The 20,708-nt window shown below is 44.6% G+C and overlaps 2 protein-coding genes across 3 annotated transcripts; both read left to right on the top strand.

Moving 5' to 3' along the window:
• Window positions 1–169: 169 nt before the first annotated feature.
• On the top strand, window positions 170–3,941 carry POLE3 (DNA polymerase epsilon 3, accessory subunit). Of its 2 annotated transcripts, XR_006505374.1 has the most exons (5): window positions 170–347; window positions 432–517; window positions 1,982–2,100; window positions 2,331–2,724; window positions 2,838–3,941. XR_006505374.1 is itself a non-coding variant. In XM_044661373.1 (4 exons), the coding sequence occupies exons 1-4, from the start codon at window positions 282–284 to the stop codon at window positions 2,498–2,500; spliced, it is 441 nt and encodes a 146-aa protein (XP_044517308.1). In that variant the 5' UTR covers window positions 170–281; the 3' UTR covers window positions 2,501–3,941. The 2 variants fall into 2 exon arrangements, 1 of the variants encoding a protein (XP_044517308.1); XM_044661373.1 differs by having other exon boundaries at window positions 2,331–3,941.
• A 2,867-nt stretch (window positions 3,942–6,808) lies between these two features.
• On the top strand, window positions 6,809–16,346 carry ALAD (aminolevulinate dehydratase). Its single transcript, XM_044664085.1, has 12 exons — window positions 6,809–6,863; window positions 10,096–10,229; window positions 11,484–11,534; window positions 12,006–12,102; window positions 12,243–12,378; window positions 12,578–12,661; window positions 12,884–12,972; window positions 13,304–13,359; window positions 13,479–13,566; window positions 13,724–13,810; window positions 14,171–14,300; window positions 14,879–16,346. The coding sequence occupies exons 2-12, from the start codon at window positions 10,117–10,119 to the stop codon at window positions 14,938–14,940; spliced, it is 993 nt and encodes a 330-aa protein (XP_044520020.1). The 5' UTR covers window positions 6,809–6,863; window positions 10,096–10,116; the 3' UTR covers window positions 14,941–16,346.
• Window positions 16,347–20,708: the final 4,362 nt, after the last annotated feature.

Here is a 20,708-nt window from a genome sequence, read left to right as displayed (position 1 = left end):
AGTTTCCGGGCCCGGCCAAACTGCCCTTGGATTGGCCGAAACCTAACGAAGTCTCGAGTCGCGAGTGCACGAGGCCGGCGCGGCTCCCGAGTCGCGTGGAACGCGTTGGGGCTGAGAGGCAGGCGTACAAACGGAAGCCCAGGCAGGACACGCGGTCGGGGGCGGGAAGTACGGACGCCGGGTTGGCGCCCTGAGTAAAAAACGCGACAGGCGTTTCCCCGGGGCTCAACTGTCTCCCTGTCTGAAAGGCCGGCAGCGTTCCCAGTGGGGACGAGGTAGCCATGGCTGAAAGACCTGAGGACCTGAACCTTCCCAATGCCGTCATCACCAGGATCATCAAGGAGGCGGTGAGCCGAACCAGGGACAGGGCCGGGCTGGGCTGGGCTGGGGCGCACCCCACTAACGCCGGTGCCGCACGTCTCCCCTTGCAGCTCCCTGATGGCGTCAATATCTCCAAAGAGGCTCGAAGTGCCATCTCCCGGGCCGCCAGCGTGTTCGTGCTGTACGCCACGTCCTGGTGAGATTCCCTGGGCCCTGTGGGGCTGCTAGCCCTTCCTAACCCTGGCCGGCCGAGGCTCTTCCCCCTTGTAGCCGCCACCCCAATACTTGGAATGTATCTCACTCAAAAACCCGGGTCCCCTCAAGGCTTCGGCCACCTTCTCCAAGAAGCTTTTTCTGTTCTTCCCCAAATTATCCCTTATCAGGTCATTTTTATGTTCCTCTGCATATTTCATATTGCCACTGTAGAAATATAAACTTTTTGAAGCCAAGGACAGTTTTGTTTGCTTTTGTATTGCCAGAAGCTGCTTGGCTTATACGTGGAGAGAGCCAAAAACTAGGAAGACCCAGTGGGTTAAATCCAGCTTCTGACATACTTAAGCAGTGTGACCCTGGGCAGATCATTTAATCTCTCCCAGTGAGTGCCCTAGGCAGTTCTCTAAGACTTTAATTTTCGGAGAAAGGGGTAGATGACCTGCCTTAGAGAGGAAAATTTTCCCCTACTAAGAGTGTGCTGTACCAGTGAAATCATAATAGGTCCAGTGACAGCTCCCTATCTTTAGCTCCTAGCCCAAAATCTTACACATTTAAGACACTTAAGAAATGTAGATTAGCTTGAACTTGGAGATTATCTCCCTCACCCTCAAATTGATCTCACTAAGACTTAATGGTGAAAAGACTTGCTAATAATCCCACAACAAATGAACAGAATTAGGATTTGAACTTTGATCTCCTTACTCATTCTAGCCCTGATACTCCTTCCACTATGCCATGCTACCTCCATCGGGAGGTCAGTTTGGCCATCCCTAGTTCTTTATGGAAGCAGAGTTAGAGAAAGACTTGTAGTTTTCTCTCCTTAAGGTGAAAAGTATCTAATATTAGGAAATCCATCTTTGGGCCTCAATTTCCTCATCTGTAAAATTATTAGGGAGGATTGGCCTAGATTAGTGTTTAATCAAACATTTCAGTTTCGGGACTCCTTTGCATTCTTAAAAATTATTAAGGGGCCCTCCCCCAAAGAGTTTTATTTAAAGTGAGTTATAGCTAACAGTGTTTGCTGTATTAGAAATTAAAATGTATTTTTGTATAGACCAATACTCTGAGAACCACTGATCTGATCTCAAAGGTCAACTCTCTTTAAACTTCAGTTTCTACATTAAAATGTAAAATGAGGAGCAGAAAAGATGATTAGTAATAATAATAGCAAATATTTATGAAGTCCTTTCTCCCTGCCACAACATCTTTGAGGTAGGTAGCAGGCTTAAGACTGCTGCACTTAGTATCTTTCCCACTTTCTTTCCTTTACCAAACTAAAGTAGTTGTTATTAGGAATTACAGGCTAAAGTTTGACGCTATAGGTACTCTTCCTAGATCTTGGCTTCAGGCAATCAGATTTGCTAATATATTTCACTCAGTTGTCTTTAATGTCCTGAAATAGGAGTTGGCAAGGTAATTCATCTTTCCTTTTTTCCTCCCCACTAAGTGCAAACAACTTTGCAATGAAAGGAAAGCGGAAGACCCTAAATGCTGGTGATGTACTGTCAGCCATGGAAGAGATGGAATTTCAGCGATTCATTTCTCCTTTGAAAGAAGCACTAGATGGTAACAACCCTTCTATTTTCTTGGGCAGGTAGCTATAGCTTCTTGGTAAAGTTGATGGTCATCTGATTTAACCAGTTGGACTTAATGTAGTTTTGTGTTTTGGATATATCTTCATTTCAGTCTGTTTCAGATCCCATTGCCTCTCTGTTTTTTAAATTGAGTAAACTATTAAAGAGAGATCATTTGGTTCCATTCATTCTTGCCTTATGATAGCCTCCTTCTACTTCTAGCATATAGACGTGAACAGAAAGGTAAGAAGGAAGCTTCAGAGCAAAAGAAGAAAGATAAAGACAAAAGGACAGATTCTGAAGAGCAAGACAAGAGTAGGGAAGATGATAATGATGAGGATGATGAAAGGATGGAAGAGGAGGAACAAAATGATGAAGAAGTTGACAATTGAGCTTCCTGGAGAGAATGGTATTTCAGATGATCAGGAAACTTGGAGCTGTGACTCTGTTGCCTATGTTGTGCTCTTTAACAGAGAATTCTATGGCCTTTTCCTTCACTACTAAGAAACTCATTTCTAAGGACCTAAGAATACTTGAATAATTCCCAGAGTTTTCCTGAATGAGAGCTTTCCAATTTCACTATTATATAATCCATAAATTGTGACCTTTTGACAAGGTAAGGTTATGAACTGCCATTTCATCTGATTTTATACAGGGGGGAAAGTGTGGAAAATCCATTTATTTCACTTCCTGTTTTATGACCCATATTTCATACTATCTGTTATTTAGGGGCTGTAGAGGCAGCTGGAAATTGGAGAGATTTAAACTCTGAACATGAGTAGTCTGTGAAAGAGTGATTGCAGCACTCTGGATTTTGGGCACTGTCTAAAAAGTTTGGGGGTAAATAAAGAAATTTAATTCCTTGAAAGTAACTTTCAGCAAGGTTCTGCTTCCTTTGGTTTGTATCTTCTCTTTCTGAATTTTCCCCTAGTCTTGTGCCGAATTTGAGATTTAGTCCCTTTTTGCCACACTCTACTTAGCACTTTTGTATCTGTTTTGAATTTTATACTTCACTATATTAGTGGAAGATTGAGTTTGCTTTAAAGTAGGCATTTTACCTCAAAAGTCTCTTCCCCTGCCTACTGAACAAAAGTTTGGAAACAGATGTTTCTGGTATACATAATCCCTTTACTTTTTGTTTTCTAATGAAACTCTTAGGTTCATCCTTTTGGTTCTTAGCTTTTTTATTTAATAAATGACCAGCTCCAAAATCCATTTCTTCCAGACACTACAGTCATTCTCTCCAAACTATTCTTTGCTTTGCTAACATGTTACCTTCCATCTGGCTTAATTTAAGAAATGTAAAGTTTTCTTCCAGTCCAATAGTTCTGACTTTCATCTTTTAAAGACAGCTTGATGGAATAACTTTTAATGAAATCAAATAATGCTTAGGAATATAATTCTAGTAAACTACCCTTCTAAAGTGGCTTCCATGGGGCCTTCATCTTTTGTTAGGCTCCCTTTCCATTAACTCCCAGGTACTTTAAGTTAAGTGGCAATTTCTGAAGGCTGGGAGCTCCTAGAAAATCTTTATCCCCATGGCAAAAAAAAAAAAAATGTATTTAGCTAGAGAAACAGTCCCACAGTAACCACAGTCTGTCTTTCTCTGTAAAGAGCTACCTTGAGAATTGGGAGTAAAAGTTCTTGCCAAATTCAACCCCTAGTCTTCCTTTTTTTGGTCTATAAAATTGTGATAGTGATTCTGCTCTCAACTAGAGTATGACAGGTGAACAAATGTAGCTTGTTACCATTTACTCATTAGTGGCTTATATAGGGACAAGTTTTTTGATAAATGAGGAAAGAATCTCATTTCACTCACTTCATTTGGGGGAGGGAAACTTAATGGTTTGTATAAATAAAGAATGTTATTAAAAATAATTACTTTTTGTTGTTCCACATCTGTTCATGGTGACTATTTGACAGAAATGACATTCATTGAGTTGTCTGTATTTTATACTATGAGAGCCATAGAAAATTAGTTTTGCAGCTCCCTGGATGGCCAGCAGGTGTTCCTCTTGTATCAGAAAAGTAACAGCTTGGCAGACCTGTTCTTCATGACACTGCTTTAATTGAGTAAATATTTTTAAATCCTTAAAATTATTTGAAATTATCACCTCAAAATTCCCTGCCCATTAATAATTCAGTCCTTGTTCATTCTTCTTTCACAAATACATTATTTGCTTTCTGGGTCATGTCATGAATATTTGTTGATTGTTGAAAAAGAACATGGAGATGGAAAGGAGGCCTGTGTTTTGTGTAGCCATGAAAAGACTGACGGGGAGGGAAAGATGATTGCTGATATTTAAAATACCAGAAGGTCTGTTACAGAAGGATTGTAACAGGCTCATTTTATTAGGTACCAATGGGGAGAAGAGGGGCCCAGTGAACGGATGTTAGAGGAAATCAAATGCCGATTTACAAAGAAGCTCTAGCAACTAGAGATGTCCAATAGAAAAAATTTTGTGGGAAATTGAGCTTTCTCTTCCTGAAGATACTCAAGAAGAACCTGGATGACCACCTGAAAACTGTGAAGGATTGTCTTTTGGATTTGTTTGTGCTCTCAGTTAACAAATATTTTTTCTTCCTCCTTTACCACCTTATTTGGAAGGGGTTGGGGAATCCTTGCTTAAAAAAATATATATTCAAATTAAGAGAGTATGTATACCCCCCATATACTTGGCAGCTAGGTAGCACAGTGGACAATAGAGCACTATACTTGGCGATAAGTGGTCCTAGTTTCGAATTTGGTCTCAGATAACATCCTAGCTGTGTGACCCAGGGCAAGTCACTTAACCTCCATTGCCTAGTCCTTGCTATTCTGTGAATTCATACTAAGAAGGTAAAGGTTTAATATATATACATACACACACACACATATATATATACTCACACATAGCACTTATGTTGTACACTCTTGGATGTTTTAAGAAAAAAAATTAGGTAATATCTGTAAAGCTCTATATGAATGCTGTTACTAGTTTTTAATATAGTCAAGCAAAACAAATTCCCTAATAGTCTATATCTTGAGTCTATCACCTGAGTCAGGTAGTGAAGCTTATCATTGGTCATCACATTGATTGAAATTCCTGTGTCTTTCAAAATTCTTTTGTCTTTACAATACTGTTATTGTACAAATTGTACTCATCCCTTCAGTCATTTCTTATGGGGGAACAGTAGTATTCAACTGAATTCCTATACCATAACATCCCCTAATTGATTACTCCCTTAAATTTCCAATTCTTTGCCATTAGAAAAAGAGCTACTCCAACTATTTACGTGTGTGAGTCCTTTTCCTCTAGTCTCTGAGCCAGTGATTCCCAAAGTGGGCACCACCGCCCCCCTGGTGGGTGCTGCAGCAATCCAGGGGGGCAGTGATGGCCACTGGTGCATTTGGGGGTGGTGAATAACTAAGGGGGCGGTGATAGTATGTGACAGGGTAATATTTTTTTCTGGAAAGGGGGCAATAGGCCAAAGAAGTTTGGGAACCACTGGACCTAGCAGAGGTCATAGCTGGATAAAAAGGTTCTGTTCAGAACCTTGTGAGGCAAATTGCTTTCCAGAATGGAAGTACCAATTCAGAAGTGTACTCACTGCATTATTGTGGCTGTTTTCCTACAATCCTCCCAACATCCGTCATCCTTGCAACGTGATAGGTGTGAGGAGGAATTTAAAAGCTGCTTTAATTTGCATTTCTTAGTCACTTGAATCCTTAACAAACAACAGTTGGGTTTGCTTTTTGTTTTTCTGATAGCTTGGATATTAGAAGTTTCCTTAATTAGGTGAGAGGTTGGACTAGCCAGCGTCTAAGATTTTATGATTCTTGATGGAGTGCTTGTTTCTGTCACACCTGAATTAGCATTTGCTTCTCAGCTGATTTTCCTTCTAGCCTTCAATCTGTACATGGACCACTTTCAGTGGGAGTTTGTATTGGCTGTGTTGCCTTTTTAGCTGGGCCAAACTTTATTTGGGCTTTTAAGGTCCTCCATAAATGTGGCCCCAGTTTACTATCCAGACATATCTTCTGCTATTCTATATAACCATTTATCTCATTCAGTCCTTTCTCCTTAAAAAACTTGTGTCTTAAAGAGAAAGAGATGGCTTTTCTCCCCAACCGTGCCCTTTCCAAAATCTTTTCCAGTGCCCTTTCGACTCCTACCTTGGACTCCATCCCACTTGGTTCTAACTCTTCTCTGAATGCCCCCTGCATTTGTTTTCTAGTTCACACATGGGCATTCGGTGCTCAGTTTCACTTTGCGCTAAGTCCTGTCTCCCACAATACTGTAAGCAGGCAAGGAATGTCTTAGTCATCTTTTTATGACCCAGCGTCTTCACACATGGCGGCTCGATAATTGCTCGTAGATTCTCCTCCTTCCTTGACGGAGTCATTAAAAAGTACTCCCCTTACCACCAGCCTTGGGTCAGTTATCCTGCGGGCCCTTTCATATGTGACTCCCCACCCGCCCGGCCCTTGTCCCCTGCAGGGTTGGGGGCCTCTTGCCCGGTGACAGCCCCCCCCCCCCTCCAAGAATGAGCTAATAACGGGGGCTGCCGGGGAGACCGAGAGGGAGAGTGACTCCAGCTCCGAGCCAGCCAGTGCAAGGACAGGGACTAGGAGAGGGCTCCTAGGGGGCGGGGCTTGGCCACGGAGAGTTGCTTCCGGGTGAGCCCGCCCCACCCCCACGTGGGCTTACTTAGGACCGCGGCTTAGAGCTCTACACACCAGCCGGGGTTTCTGCAGCTCCGAGGCAGTAACCGGTAAGCGGGGATCCGGGTGATGGACTGGGCCAGGAGGAAAGGGGGGCTAGAGAGCTTGGGCTTAGCGTCTCTCCGGCCGGGAAGAGGGTGCGCAGCCACCTTCAGCCAGACAGGACAGCCCTAGATGGAGGGTCGCCTCCCCATGTCCTCCGGACAATCGTAGCCCCGAGCTGCGCCCCCCACCCCCACCCCCACCCCAGCTCCCAGGCTTCCTCCTCTCCTCTCTGTGGGAGCGAGGGTCGGGAGCTGGAGGCATGGATGGGACCTCTGAGTTGGTAGACTTCAGGGTGTTAGAGCTCGAAGGATCAGCTGGTCTCTCCCGCAGAAGTAGATTAAGGGAAATTGACTTGTCGAAGGTCACTATCACTGTATAGCAGAGTCTGGTCTCCTGGCTCGATATACTCATTACTAGTCCTAGCCTCATATTTCTGCCCTAGGCTTCCTTCACCCACTTTAATAGAGCCATCCCTACCCCAGTTGCAGTTTCCTGGGTGCAGGTCCTGGTACTAACCCAGACATGAACCCTCCTGCCGTGCAGCCCTCTGGTTTGTCCAGGGGAGCCGGCATTCCCCACCGTTCCATTCTGCTTTACTAAGTAGGTCTCTGGTTCAGGCTGAGCTCCTTTCCTTTGGTCGCTACCATAATTGCAAATCTTTGCTGCCCCTACGGATATGGAAAACAGATTCAGGACTTAGAGCCAGGGCTGGGGTCACATGGCCTGCCCTTGAGTATACCTTGGGGGCCTGTCCCAGACTAATCACCCAGCCTGGGCACTTGCCCTAAAAGAATTGACCCTAGGACTTTTACCTTCTCTCCCAACTCCCAGGACCAGTACCTCCTCCCAGCACCAAGATATAAAGCTCTCTAGATTTTCAAGATCACGAAGGCAAACAACAGCCTAGAGTAGTGAGAATTTAATGCCCCTTTTCTGACTGAGTCATTTGAAATCTCAGGCCAGACAATACTCCCCACTCCCCACTCCTTGGCAAGAAGAGTATTTTCCAGCCTGTAAGCTTGGGGAATTTTTTCTGCTTCTGCCTGGCTGGTTATTGCTATTGTCTACTCCTTTAATGTCCCTCTAGGTTTTGGTTATCTAATGTGATGGCATTAGCATTCATTCCCCCCTTCCTTGTACCACTTATAACCCAGCACCCTCGGTGTGATGTCTTGCTGAGTCTGGTATCCAGTAGCTTTACCCTCTCACTGTAAACTTTGAAACTGGACTTTGTTGCTGATCAGTGAGCGTTCTTCTCACTCTTTAAAAAAAAAAAAAAAAAAAGGCAAAGTCTCCTGGTGTTAGATCTGTTCTAGTTGAAAGAATATTTGGACAAAGTCCTGGGTTCTAGTTTTAGCATTACTATAAACTATGACCTTGGGTAAGTCATTTCCCTGCCCTGGACCTTCTTGTCTGCTTCCCTGAATCTCATTCTACTGGTGCCAAGCTGTGATCTCAGGTTCCTGCCCTGAATCTCTGGCAATAGTATTTGACAAATATTATTGTTGTTCAGTGGTTTTCAGTGGTGTCTGACTCTTTGTGACCCCTTTTGGGGGGGGAGGAGGGAATATTAGTAAAGATACTGGAATAGTTTGCCATTTCCTTATCTAGCTCAGGTAAACTGGATTAAGTGGCTTGCCTAGGGTCACACAGCTAAGAAGTTTAAGGAGCCAAATTTGAACTCAGAATAAAGAGTCTTCCTTACTCTAGATCCAGCACCCTTTCCACTGCAATACCTTGACAACTATATCTGTTGTTAAAAGGTTTGCCCAGCCTCTCTTCCAGTACCTTCCCAAAGTTCCCAAAACTCCTCTTAGGATCTGACTGTGCAGAGAAGCCAAACCTTGTGAAACATTAGCAACTCTGGGAGAAGAGGAGGTTGGAGTGATTGGCCCATATAAGGTGACTGGATTAATTGGGATTTCACCTGTCCAAGACTAGCCTTATTTACCTATAGTGATATAATGATATCCAAGAACTGGTTGTTCTTGGGATTGCCTCAGGGGCCTTTTATGTGCTAACCCTGAACCTGCTGAAGGCTTGGAAAAGGATAAGGTAAAACTGGCAGAGAAAAACCAGCAGAAAATTGGCTCACAAGATCTGACCTTCAGAAGCCAAAGAATTAGGACCAATGTTAGTTGTCTGCTCCCTCCATCATACTGTGGGTTCCCTGCCCCTCAGAAGTGTCAGAAATCATGTAAGATGTTAGAGCTAGATGAGATCTTCTCAATCCAACCTCTTCATTTTACAGCTGAGGAACCTGGGAGATCTGTAGGATGTGAGTTCTTAGGTGGGTGTCCCTTTCACAAAGGCACACAAAATTTTTAAACCTGTAGCTCACTTCTAGGGCAGCTAAATGGGACAGTGAATAGAGCACTGGGCCTGGAGTCAGGAACTTGTCTTCCTGAGTTCAAATCTGGACTCAGAAACTTACTAGCAATGTGACCCTGGGCCAAGTCACTTAAGCCTACTTGCCTCGGTTTCCTCATCTATCCAAAAGAACTAGAGAAGGAAATGGCCAACCATTCCAGTATCTTTACCAAGAAAAACCACCCAAAGGAGTCAGATGTAACCAAAGAACAAGCTCACTTCTGTCCCAGTTGTGAGCTATTATGAAGTGTCTGTGGCCCCAAGATATGCTTTTGGAGAGAGAGAGAGCTGAATGTGTGTGCCGGGGAAGGTGGATGTATCTGAGGGGTAAGGATCCTGGGTTGGTAGGGAAGAAGAGGAATTTGTTGGGGGGTAGGGGGAAGAGAAGGGAGTATATTGGCCCTAGGGTGTGGCAAGAGCCCGAGGTCCCATGTTTCTAGTGATAACAAAACCACCAAACGAACTAAACTTTGAAAGCTAAGATAGGGCTTTTAGGTTGGCTGGGAAAGGAGCCCATTATTTCATCTGTAGTAGATTAAGCAGCAGCAACTCCAACCTGTTGGGCACAGTAGAACTGTAGGAGACCCAGCCTGGGGTAAAGTAGCCTAGAAAACTCAACTCAGTATCCCCTATAAGAAATGTTTAAAACTCAACTCATCTACTCATCTCTCTAGTCCTTTGTCCTGAAATCATTACAGCAATCTCTTTAATTCATGTCCCTGCTTTGCCAAGACCTCCCTTCAAGTGGGGGGGGGGGGGGAGGGAGGGAGGAAAAGGGCATGTATATCTTTTTTTCCTTCAATGTGATTGTAAGATCTGGACTGGGTATGGGGCATCAGTAAATACTTCTTCATTGTTTGTCTCCAGGACCATTGCTGAGCCCTAGTCATGCAGCCCCAGTCAGTGCTTCACAGTGGCTACTTCCACCCATTGTTGCGAAACTGGCAGGCAGCAGCCAGTACCTTTGATGCCTCCAATCTCATCTACCCCATCTTTGTCACGTAAGTGCTTGGGAATATCTCCAACTTCCAAGCCTTGCTTGTGGGGTTTGGGTGCAAGAGGAAGGGTCTACAGAGTTCAGCTGAGTGAGTGTTCATCACATAAAACTGAGCTGATAAGGACATGGGGCTGCTGAAATATAGGTTCCCTGCCTGCCTCTTCTTCCCCTCAGAAACTCTAAGCCATCTTTAAGGATTAAGCCAGCCTTAGACCTTCCTTCTATCAACTTCAACAAATAACTTTTCCTTTCTGAGCTTATGCCTTGTCTATAAAATGTATATAATAATCCTTCTCCTGCCTAGCTCACAAGTATGATGATCACAAATATGATGAAAACCATAATACTCTCCCAAAGCCACAAAATCTAATTGTAGAGAATTTTTATTATTGTTGTCATAATTAAGAGACTGAGGAAAAAACCAAGCTGCTGTTCAGGCTGGCACTCATGGGCTATGTGAGTCCTGAAATGATCATCAGAGGACGGACATCTGGTCATTGTTTTGCTAGGGTTCAGAAAGTCTCTTGTCATTTTGACCAGAGAGAATTAGGCTGTGGAGAGTCCATTCATATCAATAAGACTTACAAGAGCAGGGGGCAGCTCAGTGGATTGAGAGTCAGGCCTAGAGTTCAAATCTGGCCTCAGATACTTCCCAGCTGTGTGACCCTGGGCAAGTCACTTGACCCCCTCCTTTGCCCACCCCTTACCACTCTTCCACCAAGGAGCCAATACACAGAAGTTAAGGGTTTAAAAAAAAAAAAAAAAAAAAGACTTACAAGAGCAAGGGGAAGCTGGGTAGCTCAGTGGATTGAAAGCTGGGCCTAGAGACAGGAGGTCCTAGGTTCAAATCTGACCTCAGACACTTCCCAGCTGTGTGACCCTGGGCAAGTCACTTGACCCCCATTGCCTACCCTTGCCATTCTTCTGCCTTGGAGCCAATACACAGTATTGACTCCAAGATGGAAGGTAAGAGTTTTGTTTTTAAAAAAACAACAAACTTACAAGAGTGTTAGAATGCAAATGTATTCATTAATAGTGTGAACTATTGCTGGCACCAGTACTGGTTATTAGTCTTCTGCCTAGGACACAAACTCCTGTACCCTGCTGGGTGGGTCTACTCTGGGAACCAACTTCTAGATCAAAGGATTGTTCCAAGATACTTTAATTCTCCATTTTATATCTCCTCAGCTCCACCATTGATCTTTCCTCCTTGTCCCTTCCCCCATCCTCTCACAGTTTACCCTTCTGCTTCCCACAGGGACATTCCTGATGCTATGCAACCAATCGACAGCCTTCCTGGCATTGCCAGGTAAGAGATGCTCCCAAAAGATCTCTAGGGGAAGGGAAAAATGGCTGTGGTAGAAAGAATTCTGAGTTAGAAATCAGGAGATCTCAGTTCTAATTTAGGCTCACCCACTAACTAGCTGTGGGACCCTTGAGATAAGACACTTAAAACTCTCTGGCTTGCACTACCAGATGAGAATAATTCAATCTGTCCTATCTGTTTCATGGGATTTTTATGAGGATTAAATGAGAAAATGGAGGTGAAATCACTTTGGGAAGTATGGAATAGAATGGAATTTCCCAGTGCCCTACCTCTTCCCCTCCTGCCTTGATCAGACTTTTATTAAACACTTGTGCATGGAATGCCCTTCACAAATGAACTACACAGATAAGTCCTGCCCTACCTAGCCTCAATCTGAAATCCTGAGATGAAGTCCTAGAGAAGGACAAGGAGGCTGTTTACCTGGCACTCAGGCTGACCTACCTCCTTCCCCAGGTATGGTGTGAATAAGCTGGAAGAGATGCTTCGGCCCTTGGTAGCCAAAGGATTACAGTGTGTCTTGATCTTTGGGGTGCCCAGCAAGGTCACAAAGGTAAGAGCATGGGTAGCAGGGATGGAGGGGTTAAAAATGGAGAGGCTAAACTAACTGGGGAAGGGAAGGACAAGAGGGTACATGTAGAATGGGGGTGTACCTAAATGTCAGTGATAAAGCCATCATCCTCCCTCTCCAAGGATGAGCGGGGCTCAGGAGCTGACACAGAAGACACCCCAGCCATTCAAGCAATTCATCTGCTGCGGAAGGCTTTTCCCAGTCTCCTGGTAGCCTGTGATGTGTGTCTGTGTCCGTATACCTCCCACGGTCACTGTGGTAAGTCCTGAGCACCCAGCTCTGCCCTTCTGCCCAGATTCCAGTTCTCTTACCACTCCTATACCCTCCAGTCCCAACTCTTTCCTGCAGTTCTGCCAACAAGGCCAAGTCTTGGTGGTACAGGGTTCTGGCTTCCCTGGAGGAGGAGGCAGAAGGGGATCCCAGAGCCCTTCCTGAGTCCCAGCTGGGTATCCTACAGGGCTCCTGAAAGAAGATGGCTCATTCCTGGCCGAGGACAGCAGCAGGAGGTTGGCAGAAGTTGCTCTAGCTTATGCCAAGGCAGGTAAGGAACCAGGAGCCACATGGACCTTGATGGAAGGGGAAGAGAAAGAGAGCATGTTCTGGGTATTTGAAGACCTGGTAAATTCTGGGAGCTCTGTTTTATCTGGGAGACAAAATACAAAATCAGATGATATTGTCTATAGAATCAGACTTGATTAGAGCTGATAGAAACCTTCAAGAATGTCTAGTTCAATATCCTCCCATTTTCTAACCCCTCCTCTAGGCTGTCAGGTGGTGGCTCCATCAGACATGATGGATGGGCGAATTGCTGCCATCAAAGAGGCATTAATCACTCACGGGCTTGGCAACAAGGTAAGGGGCAAGAAGGCAGTGCCCTGGAAAAATAGGGGAGAATAAAAAGGAGGTGGCTGCCAGGGCCTGAAAACCAAGCCCCATCTCCAACCCATGCCTAGGGTCCATGGGCTTATTAAAGCTCATAAGGATATAGCCCTACAAAGAACATTAGAAAACATCTAGTAGTGCTTCATTTTACAGGTGAGGAAAGAAGCTCAAAAAGGGTGGGTAAGTTATTCCAAGTCACAAGGGTAATAATTAACAGAGTTGGGACCACCTGGAAATCCTGATTCCAAATGTAGAGATTTTTTGGGCAAAACACTCAGCCCAAGGAACTGTTTCCTGACAGGTATCAGTGATGAGCTACAGTGCCAAGTTTGCTTCTTGTTTCTACGGTCCTTTCCGGTGAGTGACAGTTGGAGGTAATGAGAGAAATTGGCACCAGCAGTCCTGGTATTCCCAGTCTGTGGTAAGAGCCATAGTTAGCCCCACCCTGATGACGTGGCTTTTTTCCTTCTCTACAGGGATGCAGCACATTCTAGCCCAGCTTTCGGGGACCGACGATGCTACCAATTGCCTCCCGGGGCTCGGGGCCTGGCCCTTCGAGCTGTGGTGTGTAAATGGGGACTACCCCCTTCCCTCCCCTAACCTTTCTTATATAATCATTCCTTTCCACCCTTCCCACCTTCCCTAAGAACTCTGCTCCACCTACCTCCCACCCCAGAATTCCCCACTGTCTGCCTTACATTCTCTATTCCATGTGCCTTAGGATCGAGATGTCCGAGAAGGGGCAGATATCCTGATGGTCAAACCAGGGTTACCATACTTGGACATTGTGAGAGAAGTGAAGAACAAGGTGAGTCACGAGCAAAAGCAGAAATCAGAGAAGGAAGGATTCTGGAGAATTTCTGAATCATAGGATGAGGGGGAAGTTCATGGTTAGTCCAATCCTGACCCAGTATCAGAGTTTCCTCCTTGAATCTCTAACAGAGGATCACTCAGCTTCAGCTTGGATACATCTAGTAACAGGGAACTTACCACCTCAGAATAAAGCTAGTCAATCTTTGATTTGTCCTCAATTGTGACAGATGTAAAAGGTCAGGTTGATCAGGCTTGATCCTGAGTTTGGAGAGGAGGGGAACCTATTTCCTGGGAGGGGGAGGGGGGAGGAATACCATCTGCCCCTCCCTGTAACTGACCTCAGTCCCCTCTCCAGCACTCTGTCCTGCCCCTTGCTGTGTATCATGTTTCTGGGGAGTTTGCCATGCTGTGGCATGGTGCCCGAGCCGGGGCCCTTGATCTGAAGACTGCTGTTATGGAGGCCATGACAGCCTTTCGGAGAGCAGGTATGTGAGGCAGGGAGGGGGTGGGAGGGAGCCTCCTCGGCCACTTCTATTCCTTCTGCCCAGCTGGGAATACTGAAATAGTGAGTCAGTAATATGTGTCTGAGAACTCTCATGGGTTTGGAGACTTTTGCTTCAGTTGAGGAAATAGAAGACATTAGCTCAAAACTTTAAGGTTCACCAAATGATTTCCTCACAATGACCTTATAAGGTAAATAATACAAATATTATCCCCATTTTTACAGAGGAGGAAACTGAGGCTCTAAGAGGCAAAGGATTTGCCTAGCCAGGAAGTGCTGGAGACAAGGTTGGGTCAGGCAGGCAATGAGCATTAATTAAGCACCAGGCACTGTGCTAAGGACTGGGTTTGAGCCAAGTCTCCTGACTGCCACATCCAGTGCCCTCATGCCTCTCCAGCCTCTAAAACACAAGATACTTCTCTGGTGACTGCAAAAACTCTCTCCTAAGAAGTCCAAGCCAGCCCCCTTGTTCCTAAGGATGAGCAGGGCACCCAGACCCAGTTGGATCCCTCCATACCAGCCATGATACTCCTACCCCCTTTTCTTTTTCTCTAAATACAGGTGCCGACATCATCATCACCTACTATACACCTCAGCTCCTACAGTGGCTAAAGGAGCCATGATAGGGAGTGCAAAAAATTTTAAGGACTAGAACTTATTTTAAAATGAAGAAAAAAAAAGCTAAGCCAGAGGCCTTAGAGAAGTGAAAACCAGAGTGAAAGATGATTCCAAATTGTACCCTTCTACCATCTTCCTGTCCCCTGAGCCCAGGGCTCCTGACACCCACCCTCCTTCATTGATGGAAGCAAATGGGAAGACTTGGTAAGCCCACAGTCTTGGAACTTCACAATGGGGCCCTCAGCACCTTGGTGCTCCTATTGACCAGACCCCCATTACTCTTCCAACTAGCTCCAGACTGCTCACCCTGCCCCCTCACCTGGATGCTCCAGAGGGCAGAGAATAAGCTCCTCTCCTCTGAGTATTATTATCACAGTTTCTCTTGGAAAATCTCCAGACTTTAACTCCTTGAATGTCCTGACATGCTAAGATGAAGGAGAATCCTACCTTCAACTGGAATCATTTCAAGCTAACAAAAACCATCCAGCAATGAGTAGACAAGGAGGACTTGGAAGAATGACTTTGGTATAGCAGAATCTCTGAGTGACAATGGCAAATGGGTACCAAATGGGAAAGAAGAAAGCTTGCCGATGGAATGTAACAAGAAAGAGCACTCCCTGGACTTGGAGTCAGAAGACCCAGATTTTTTACTTCCCCTCTCTGAACCTCAGTTTCCTCATTTATGAAATGAGGATCTTAATACTTATACTGCTTGCCTCAAAAGATCTTTGTGACAAAAGCACTTTCTAAATGCCATAAAAATGTGAATCATTGTTATTACCATTATTATCTCCAGGGCTGAAATTCTCAACTCTAAAGTTAAGTTCTTGTTCTGTTGTTATTGCTTCATGTGAAGGGTACATTCTGTGATTCTCTTATAAGCCAGGGCTGTTCTGTTGGGGGTGGGGGGAGGAGGCCTTACAAGGGCTATTTGTTTTGTTTTATCTGAGAAACCAAAGGGCTGTGGTGTGGGAGCTTGCTGGAGAGAGGTAAGAGTCAGGGTTCTATCGGGGATTTACCACCACATTCCTCCACCCTGCTAGGTGGTAGGGTGCTAAATGAACAAAACTTTCAAAGGTATAGCTTCATTTGCTCACTCCTGGCCCCTGGTTCGTTCTTTCTCTCTCTCTCCAACCCAACCCCCCATCTCCCAGGGACATAGATTAGGGAAGGGACCCTTGGGTCCCTCATCTACCCTTTGTCAGCTCTGGGGGCAGTGAGAGGGGAGGACTGAGACAACCTGTGGACTCTTTGTATGTGTGCTCTTGTGCCCAAGTGCCTGTATGGATGTGGGATGGGGGGAAAGAGTTGCTGGTGGCATACAGTCCCCTACAAAGGGGTGTGTGAGACATTTTTCCTTCTACATTTAAGTGAAAATAAATGTATCCTGCGACCCCACCTCCCCCCAAAATATGCCTGGTGTCTTTTGTTTGACTGTCTCCTGCCTCTAAAGATAAAACTCTAGGGGCAGCTAGGTAGCTCAGTGGATAAATAGAGCACCAGGCCTGGATCAGAAGGGTCCTGGATTCAAATCCAGCCTCAGACATTTCCTAGCTGCACATCATTTAACTCCAGTTGCCTAGCCTTTAGTGCTCTTCTGCCTTGGGACCAATGCATAGTATTGATTCTAAGACAGAAGGTAAAGGATTTACAAATAAGGATAAAACTCTAGGAAGCAGGATTGTGTTGGAAGCCAGAATGAATCGGTCCTGGTGAATGAAGGAGGGACAACCAAATACCAGCACCACCAAAGTGTACCAAACTAATCTATTGCCCTGGTTTTATTTATTAGACTAACATAAGCATTGTTAGCATCTATATGGAGGAATACACTGATTTGGCAGTCTACCTGATTATATAACTTTACTTACCTGAGGGAGCACGTGAAGGGCCTCAGTTTCCTCATCTGCAAAATGAGGGGATTATATTCAGAGGTCTTCTCACAGCTTCCAAACACAGTGATCTACAAGCTGGCAGATAAGCGCTTTTGCAGACAGAAACAAATTCAATTCAAATAAGTGAAAACTAAAGGGACCTTAGAGATCACTGGGCCTTTAAAATGCAATAAAGTTATATTTGTAAAATACAGTTTTATTCTGTTCAAGGACAAGAATGTTTTTCAACTCAAATCTGTTTCAATTTAATTACATTTTCTGCCCTGAATTAAGCTTCCCATGCTCAGCAGATTCAGTGAATTCCCCTCCCTCCAAATAGGCCCTTTTCTATCCATTTACATAGTATTTACTGTTGCAGCACTATCTGCCATACAGCAAACTTGCAAAGAAAGTAGTGCAGATGCTCTGTTATACCCATTTTAGAGGAGGAAACTGAGACTGAGAAGTAACTTGCACTTGGTCACAAAGCCAATTAGCACTGGAGCTAGAATTCAAACCTTAGTTCTCCTGCCTCTAATTATTCATAGGCATGATCCCGTGAAGTCATTGTTATATTACTTGATTCTCCTACTCCCCTCATCAGAAAATACCCGAAAGGTTTTGTTGTTGTTTTTTCTTTTAATGGAATGAATTGTAGCAAGGACCCATCTCACTGTCCCACATCTTCCAGGGAGTAGCTGAAATTTAGTCTGGTCTGTGGTGGGAAAAAGAAGAGCATGGAGGAGTTCCAGACCCATCGCCTTGGCCATAGCAGTAGGGTGTCCTCTCCAAGCGTTTTAGTCAGACTAGCTATTTAAACTTTAAGCCTGGGTTGGCTAAGGAAGGCTTCATAAAGAAGATGGGGGGACATGTGGGGTGTACCCAATGAATTGAGAGCCAGGACTAGAGATGGGAGGTCCTGGGTTCAAATATGGCCTCAGATACTGCCTAGCCATATGACCCTGGGCGAGTCACTTAACTGCTAGTACCTAGCTCTTACCGCTCTTCTGCCTTGGAATCAATACACAGTATTGATTCTAAGATAGAAGGTAAGGTTTTTTTTTGTTTTGTTTTTTTTTGGTTTTGTTTTTGTTTTTTAAGAAGAGGTAGCTACAGCTAGGTAGCATAGTGGATGGAGTACCAGGCCTGAAGTCTGGAAGACCTGGGTTCATATTTGGCCTCAGACATTTTCTAGTTGTATGACCCTGGGCAAGTCAATTAATCCCCGTTACCTAGCCCTTGCCACTTTTCTGTCTTAGAATTGATGCTAAGACAGAAGGTAAAGGTTTAAAAAAAAGATGGAGAAGTCAGCTGAGCTTTAAAGGATAGACAAGATTGAGCTGAACAAAGAGAAGAAAGACGAGGGAAAGCTTCCAATAATACAACAATGTGAGCAAGGGATTGGAGGCAGAAAGGTGTAAGGAACTGTGAGCTTATGAAGGGAGATTAATGAAGATAAGAGTAGGCAGAGGGCAGCTGGGTAGCTCAGTGAATTGAGAGCCAGTCCTAGAGATGGGAAGTCCTAGGTTCAAATCTGGCCTCAGACACTTCCCAGCTGTGTGACCCTGGGCAAGCCACTTGACCCCCATTGCCTAGCCCTTACTACTCTTCTGCCTTGGAGCCAATGCACAGTATTGACTACGAGATGGAAGGTAAGGGTTAAAAAAAAAAAAAGTAGGTAGATTCAAGAGAACAAGAAAGGTCAAAGACAGCCCTCCATGTTTGGCTGAATAGTTTGAGCTTTATCGTCCAAGTAATGGGGAGCCATGGAAGGTTTATGAACCATGAGTGAGATAATGTTTATAAAGTGCTTTGTCAACTTTAACACACCCTACAATTGGTAGCTATTTAATATTTAGGAAAAAGTCTGACCATTTGGAGTGAAGGATTCCTTATTTTCAGGGCTGTAGTGAATCATGTATGGAAAACTGCTTTGTAAACCTTAAGGGATATATAAATGTAAACTTGTCATCATCACCATTATCAGGACAGAAGAAAGTCTCATCAATTAATCAATGTTTACTAAGTGCCTTGCTATATGCCAGCCACTGTGCTAAACTCGGGATACAAAAAGCCCCTGCCCTCAAGGAGGACACCACCCAAACAAATCTATACAGAGCAAGCTGTCTACAGGATAAATAGGAAAGAATTCAAAGGCACAAAGCTTCTAGTAGAAGGTGGGATTTTAATTTAGTTAAAAGAAGTCAAGGAAGGTAGTAGTTGGAGCAGAGGACAGAGGGTGTTCCAGGGAGACAGCCAGAGAAAATGCCCAGAGCTAAGAAATGGAGTGTCTTGTTCAAAGAATGGCCAGGAGACCAGAGTCACTGGATCTAAGGTTACATGTCAGAGAGTGAGGTATAATAAGTCTGGAAAGGTAGCAGGGGGCCAGGAGATGGAGGGTTTTGAATGCCAAATACAGTATTTTGTATTGGATCCTGGAGGTGACACTCCTTTTCGATTGATATATCACCCCTGGAGTTTATTGAGTGGGGAGGGGTGGTGGCATGATCAGACTTGTGCTGTAGGAAAATCACTGTTGGCTGAATGCATGATGGATTGGAGTGGGGAGAGACTTGAGGCAGACCAACCCACTTAGCAAGGTAATCCAGATGTGAGATGATGAGATGAGACCCAGTGCTTCTTGGGGAGCTTGGACTAGGGGCACTAGCATTTCTCTAGCACTCCCTCTCTAGACCTCCCCACCCTCCCGCTTCTCTGGGGTCTGACTCAACTCTTAGGATCTTAGATCTTCAACCTCCATCTCTTCCTGACACCTCCCTATCACCCTGGGGTAGGGAAGAGTTGGAGCAGGCCCCCAGAAGGTGACGCCCCACATCACCCCACCTTGATTCTCAGGTTATAGAGGGGGTGGGGGAGTTTGGTTGTTGTGGTTTTTTTAACCCTCATCTTCTGTCTTAGTATTCATTCTAAGATAGGAAAATGGTAAGGGCTAGGCAATTAGGGGCAAGGGGAATAAGTGACTAGCCCAGGGTCACGTAGCTAAGAAGTGTCTGAGGCTAGATTTGAACCCAGGCCCTCCAGACTCCAGGTCTAGTGCTCTATCTACTGTGCTACCTAGCTGCCCCTTATAGATGGGTTTTCATCATTACTTTTGTCAGATCTTACATTTTCTAGCACATTTTGATGAATAGATTTATACTGGGTTTTTTCCCCACTCCCATGACAAGAAAAAGAAAACACAGGGCTAAGTGAATGACCTATGCACCTAGTCTTGAAGTCCTAATTTGAGCTTCAAGATTCCAGTCCATTCAAACTCTGTCCATTGGCCACACTGTCTCAGGGGTTGAAGAATCTTTAACTCATTTAACTCTAGGAACTTCCATTCACTGTTAAACTCCCTTATCTGATCTTGGGCCCCAAGGATTTAAGCAATGGTTCTTCCACTGAGGAACCACCCAGGAAGACAGCATGAATGATTCTGTGAATCCAGAGAAGCAGGTGTAGCAGTGAATGGAACCTCCCTGAAGGTGGGACATTTTCATTTTTGTCATTGATTTCTCAGCACCTACCACAATTCCTTGTGTGTGGTCAGAGGTTAATTAATACCTATGGAGATGGATGAAGTCATCAGTGTGATCTGTGGCCAAAGACTAAATGTTTTATTCTGTGGCCACTTTGGGATAGGAATTGGAATTAATTTAGGTCCACATGAAACTGGGATCTCTGACCATGAAAGAATTTGTCCTTTTTCTCTAGAACGGTTACAGCAGTAGTAAAAAAAAAAAAAAAAAAAAAAAAAAAAAAAAAAAAAACCCACCTGTGAGGTGAAAACAGAGAAAGGGGGGGTCAATTTTCCATGACCACCCCTCCCATGTTTGCCTTCCCTCCATGAATACTCTTCCCCTAGACATCCCTGTCACTGTAGGATGCAAGTCACG

This window comes from Gracilinanus agilis, chromosome 2 (genome assembly GCF_016433145.1).
Source record: "Gracilinanus agilis isolate LMUSP501 chromosome 2, AgileGrace, whole genome shotgun sequence".
Taxonomy (NCBI): Eukaryota; Metazoa; Chordata; class Mammalia; order Didelphimorphia; family Didelphidae; genus Gracilinanus; species Gracilinanus agilis.
This window is presented reverse-complemented; position numbering and strand designations above follow the sequence as displayed.

Coding starts and splice junctions, on each gene's coding strand:
- POLE3 (XM_044661373.1), top strand. CDS start 282: ATGGCTGAAAGACCTGAGGACCTGAACCTTCCCAATGCCGTCATCACC. Junction 518..1,981: donor GTGCTGTACGCCACGTCCTG/GTGAGATTCCCT, acceptor CTCCCCACTAAG/TGCAAACAACTTTGCAATGA. Junction 2,101..2,330: donor TTTGAAAGAAGCACTAGATG/GTAACAACCCTT, acceptor TTCTACTTCTAG/CATATAGACGTGAACAGAAA.
- ALAD (XM_044664085.1), top strand. CDS start 10,117: ATGCAGCCCCAGTCAGTGCTTCACAGTGGCTACTTCCACCCATTGTTG. Junction 10,230..11,483: donor ATCTACCCCATCTTTGTCAC/GTAAGTGCTTGG, acceptor TGCTTCCCACAG/GGACATTCCTGATGCTATGC. Junction 13,360..13,478: donor TGTTTCTACGGTCCTTTCCG/GTGAGTGACAGT, acceptor CCTTCTCTACAG/GGATGCAGCACATTCTAGCC.